The following is a 6,000-nucleotide window of genomic DNA, read 5'->3' as shown; positions in this document are numbered from 1 at the left end:
AACAAAGGAGGTTCTTTTTGGGCCAAGGCTTTCAACCAGCTATAAATGAGAGGGAAAGCTACAAAAAGCAAAATCTTTGGAATTAGTGTTTGCGACTATAACAGAAGGGGCACCTTTGAGTGTATACCATGTAGAAAAATCTGTGGGGCTGTGATATGGTGTTTTCAGTTACAATTACTCATTACTGACTTTAGGCATGGGACTAAATGAAAACATAAAGCTAAAATTTGCGATTGGTGGCTATCCAGAATCAACAAAATAATTAGATAGTTATCATTGTTTGGATCCTAAGTTTTACCACCAGAGATTCTAAGCTTTAGATTTTGCATAGGTCCATATTAGGATTTAGAATACTCAAAATTGTTTTGGTTGTTTTATCTTTTAGCTGTAACACAAATTTTACTATGGAAGTTTTTAATATTTTATTTTTAACAAGTCCTTGACTATTTTAGAGAACTATGCGTGTTCATTCTTAATCATTAAGAATATTAGGTCAGTCACCTGCTTTAAACATTATTAATGAATTCTTCCCCAAATAGAAGCCAGTTGTTTCCTTTCTTAGCCATTAACACAATGTTGTCAAGAAATTTATTATCTCAGAAATGTCTTCCAATAGGTAGTTTTCTTCATTGGAAAAAGTTTACATTACTATATGTTTTCTATCTACTATCAGAGTGATCAAAGCATGGAGAAACTGATTCCCTGGGAAAAGATGACTTGTTGATGTGCAGATTGGTAATCTATCTGTAAATGAGCAGAGGTTTTTTCCACACAGGCTGAAGAGATACACAACAGACCATCCTTACAACATATATCTTTAATTAAATTTATATTGGTGGGTTTAAAAAACATTAAGTGAGAAGATGACAGCTAGGGAAATAAGGTATCCTGTGAGTATTTATAACAAAATATTTAAAATGTAAAAAGAATAAGAAACATCAATTGGCTTTTTGTAACTTAAAAGAGACTAACCAAGTGTTGTTTCCCAGTTTTGTACAAGCAGAGACCACAGGAGGATTCTTACAGAAGCAGCACAGGGAAAATAATTGTTAATTCTGTGTGTGTGTTTTTGTTTCTCAGAATTGTTTGGAAGAACTTTGTCCAGTCAGAAATGAGTAAAAACAAGATGTAAGAAACATTAAAACAAGGGGCATATGGTCTTAAGAGATAATCTTGGAGAATATAGCAAAAGACAAATTGCTCCATTAGATATTATAATTTTGTATGTAACATGAAGATTTAAAATTCTGATTAAAGTGACTAAAAGGGTTTGTTTTTTAAAAAAATCAAAACAGAACTTATGGGATAAAACTCGAAATAAATTTACTCTCAGTAGTAACTTGATGTAGGAATATAAGTCCTCTCACTTTGATAAACATGAATATAAAATATTGCTGTCTGTATTCTAGGGTTTCCTACATTTTCTGTAAAGAGTGATTCATGCTATGTCATATGTAAATGACTCAACATTTTGAGCTAAAAGGCTGTTCACAATATACACATTCTTTACTTACAAAGCAAAATAAGCTTAACACCTTTATATTAAAAACCCGGGATACAGCAGGATTAGTAGCACCATGAAAAATAATTCTTCCCACAAACTGCAGTCTTTTATTTTACTCAATGTGGCTCTTAATTGAATTTTTAATGTACCATTTTAGTAACTGGGAAAAATATATAATTTTCATCTTATAATTCTTGGAGAAAGTCATTCTGGACCCAAAAAGTAAATTCACTTCCTTATTTCTTTAGTAGAAAAATAATAGAGACTTTGCTCTGGAGCATTGCTGAGGTACATCTGAATCTTCATGGTTACTAGTCAGCATGTTATCTTGGTCATATATAGTAGCACCATTGACGGCAGCAGTAGTAAAGTTGGGGACAATGAGACATTGCATCCTAGGAATTTTATATATTTATATATATATATCACATTTTAAAACACACAAGGAATTCTTCAAAATGTTATGTCCTCTTCATGCACACTTGACATCGGCTAATTCGTGTCCTCAAGTCTCCTGCTTTCAGCGTTTCTGACTGAGGTTTACTGGGAAATAAGAAATAAGACAATCAGATCCACATTTTCTGGTATTTCAATTCTGTTGTTGGTTCAAATTTATAACTAAACATTCTTTTTGTGTTAAGTAGCTTTCTTGGTGACTTAATGGTTTACTTTACAGCAATATGATCTAATGCAGTGACTAGTATGGTTTAAGAGCCATTAGTGATCATAGATATTTTGTAACGATTCTCCCCACCACTATTATCTTTGTATATTTGTGTCTCCCTCTCATTTTCTATCTTTTTCTCTTTCTCTAATACATTTTTCTAATATTCACAGGATGAGGGAAATCTGGGCAACTGATGATGAATAGATAACAAGGACCATAAGAAAAATACCAAGTAGTGATAACTCAAAAGCAACACATAAAAATAAATTTAAACTGAAAAAAATCAATAGAATGAAGTATCCTGAGGTACATATATTATGTATGTCTTGCTCATTCAAACACTTAAATGAGAATCTTTAAAATATCCTGGGAAAGGAGACCACTGGACTGAGAGGGAAAAGACAGACTGTAACTTCAATTCCTCGGGTGGCCCCAATCTAGTTGAACAGCTGCTGACTTATTAGGAAGGTCACATAACCTTTCTTCATCTCTGTTTCATTATTGAAGGATTACTACTAAGCTATCACAAACCAAACTCACCTAATATTAATCAAGTCTGTTTTTCTGACCTGAGTCATGTATATGAGAAGAACAAGCAAGAACAAAGTACACAGTCCAATAAATTCCTAATATTTGTTGAGGATAAACCATCCATAAATTGTCTCTTTCTTCCCTAGTATCTCTGAAGGAAGCTTTGGACCTGAATTAAAGCTATAAGCACTTTACCTGAACATGTCTGACACATCTACAGTTGCCAGCCAAAAGCTGTAGGAGTTGGCATAGTAGTTACAGGTACCCCTCCCATGACATTCGATGAAGGGAGCTGAACGAAACTCTTCCAAGCAGGAACCAGGGGAGGCTAGGGCTTGACCTGAGCCTTCTGCCCCTGCACTTGTATGCTATAAAAGACAAGGAAAAATGTGCTGCAATACCCATGTGCCATAATAGCTTAGTGAATATCCAAAGATGTGTGCTGAGCTTGGCCAAATTCAAATCTAGTGAAGGAACAGGCCCAGAGGTAAGACAATAGTATCCACACCAAGGGTAGTCAAAAAAAGTAATAGGCAGATTATGAAAATATGTTACAAAAAATGTGTGAGGGGGAACACAGTGCTTGGATAGAAGCTGTTTGAAGTTTAAGCTTCTTATTATGCAAATGACAGGGATTCCTCATATTGGGAAGAAATGTAGACAGTCAGCTATGATGACAAATGCAAGGAACAGTGTAAAATACCATCATGAAGGAATAACCAATCCACAGAGAATCCCATCCCTGAGGACAATGGGGAATCTGGATCGTCTGACTGTGAACTGCGATCACCACAGCTGGAGCTTCACATACTGCACATCTGGTAAAGGAAAAGGAGAAGGAACATAATCTACAGAGTGAGCATGTGAGAAGTAGCCATCCTGCTTCATTGGAAGCCTTCTTAGTATGGAAGCCGATTACTGTCTCTTTCAATGATCACAAAAGGTGAAAAAATGCACTTTGAGGATTGCATTTGCTAAGTATTGTCTCCCAATATACATAATAAACTGTAAACTTTTTTTCAAAAAACTGCAGAACCAGTGCAATGGCCTTTTGATATTCCATTATGCCCTAAATGTCTATTCATACTTGCTATAGTCAATGCCTTAATTGCTGTAAGAGTTTGGTTTGGTGTATTGCACGTACTACTTGTTGTCAAAGTGCTCAATTGGAGGGGAGACATTTAGTAATGCTGAAACTGTGGTAAGAACAATGTCAGAAAGACTGGAAAATATAAGAAACGGACACTTTCTCAATCTCTACTCATTATTCTTGGTCCAAAGGACATTTATTAAGCATTTGACTATATCTGGTGAAGTACAACATATCCAGAAGAGGCACTTGGAGATGTGGCTGAAATCTATAAAATCAAGTAAAATAGCAACAGAATGAATATAGCTGAGCCTTCCATATCTTTAATAAAAAACATGAGTGGACCTCTTGACATACTACTGAGGCCAGTTTTGCAGTTTACCTAACAAAATAGGTAATACATTTAGACAAGCTTTTACTCCCAAGAGTTGGGACTGACAAAATTGTACACACACACACACACACACACACACACACACACACACACACACACACACTCCCAAATTCCCAAAGGATTCAGGAAAATGTATTAAAAAGGGCACTATGAATTTGCTACTAAGGCTGAACCAGCTTTAATCTTTATATTTACTATCAAAGGAACGAGACTTTCCAGGAATTCATCCTTTATGGTTATTGAAATCCTGGGTCATGATCAGAATAAAAACGGCAATAACCAACATTCCTAACAGACTGAGTTAAACTAGGTTTCAAAATGGCAAAACTCTAAGAGATTTCTATTAATGGTATCACCCTCCTCTTAGTTATTCATGCTCCAAATCTCAGCTACCACCTTCTTCCCATAGCTAATCAACTGTCAAATCCTATCTAGCCTAATAATGTGATACATGTACCCGACTGTGAGTTCCAATTTACTCACATCAGGGCTATAGCAATACCCTTCAATCCAACTGGTCTCTACCTCAAGACTATCCCTTCTGTAATCCATGTTACACATTGATGGCACTATAATCTAACCTGAAGTGTAGCTCTAAAATATTTCGGGGCTCCTTGTTACATATCAAATAAACTTTAAACTACAATTTGGTACAGAAGGCCTTCTATCATCTGGGCCCAAGCTAACTTTATAATCTTTTCTCCCAACATAACCTTTACATACTACATCCTAGACACATTATTTTATTACCCATTGTCATTTATCTGCCTAGTGTATATCTCCCCTTTATAACTGCCTATGCCTCAAGTCCTTCTAGTCATTCAAGGACTGACCAGTTCAAGACATATTTTTTCCATATGGTCATCCCACATTTCTCCAGTTGAAACTAAACATCTCATTCCCTATGTTTTCATAACATTTTTATTATACCTATTATAGAACTTAGCCCAAATCTGATATATATTAGACAAATTTATGTAATAAATGATTACTACACTGTGTGTTATCTGGCTATTACACTATGTCTATCATGGGGGCCTGGTCAAAAGCAGACCCCCAATAAATATGAGTCAAACTAAATACTTAATTGAATATTAAGAGGTACCTCTGTTCTACCTAACCTAGGAGGAATATCAACAGATTGTTAGCTTTGGACTCAAATCTGACTAGCTAACTAACTGGGGATTGGTAAAAGTCACAGTAAATCAATACCTTACCGACTAATGAATGGCTGGATGCTCTGGCCCTTTAGGGGTTGCATGCTCATTGGCATGGGCTCTGGGGTAGAGAGCCAGTAAGAATAGTCATTTCTTGAAGCAAAGTTGCAAACATTATTGATGTTGCAGAACATGAAAGGCATGGTACTAAAGCGACGAAGGCAGCTGCCAGCCGTCCCTAGAAAGATTTGGAGAGAAAACAGTAAAGGACTGCATGATAATGATACTTTGGTTTATTCTAAAACCATAGCAAACAGCCTTTCAAGGAAACTTGCCAGCCTTTCATAGGTAATAAATATACTATATTTCTTAAGTCTAAGATTTACTCATATTTTAACATTTATAAAATTAGGATGTGTTATATAAAGTATGTTAATATTTATTGTGGTAGCTCATTATATATTCCCCAATGCTGTTTTTAAACTAGTGATGCATCTTATAAACAATGGTGTCTTATGGATAATATTTAGTAATTCATTGTGTAAAAGTGAAGGACACATACTGAGTCCTTATGATATCTTATCAATATTTCGTGCTCCAGGCTGCCCTCTCTTCTTCTAAGACTTCCTCAGTATGTATCTTGTGTGAATCTACAAT

The 6,000-nt window shown here is 35.4% G+C and overlaps 1 protein-coding gene across 4 annotated transcripts in view; it reads right to left on the bottom strand.

Annotated features, from left to right (window-relative positions):
• Positions 1 to 802: 802 nt before the first annotated feature.
• Positions 803 to 6,000, bottom strand: part of COL4A5 (collagen type IV alpha 5 chain) — a 255,393-nt gene continuing 250,195 nt past the window's right edge. For all 4 annotated transcript variants that reach the window (XM_054544953.2, XM_054544950.2, XM_054544951.2 and 1 more), the window contains 4 exons: positions 5,404 to 5,581; positions 3,406 to 3,520; positions 2,898 to 3,070; positions 803 to 2,047 (listed from right to left, as the gene is read on the bottom strand). In XM_054544953.2, the coding sequence (XP_054400928.1) occupies positions 1,966 to 2,047; positions 2,898 to 3,070; positions 3,406 to 3,520; positions 5,404 to 5,581 (548 nt within the window). In that variant the 3' untranslated portion in view covers positions 803 to 1,965. The remainder of the gene's footprint in view (positions 2,048 to 2,897; positions 3,071 to 3,405; positions 3,521 to 5,403; positions 5,582 to 6,000) is intronic.

This window comes from Pongo abelii, chromosome X (assembly GCF_028885655.2).
Source record: "Pongo abelii isolate AG06213 chromosome X, NHGRI_mPonAbe1-v2.0_pri, whole genome shotgun sequence".
Classification (NCBI taxonomy): Eukaryota; Metazoa; Chordata; class Mammalia; order Primates; family Hominidae; genus Pongo; species Pongo abelii.
This window is presented reverse-complemented; position numbering and strand designations above follow the sequence as displayed.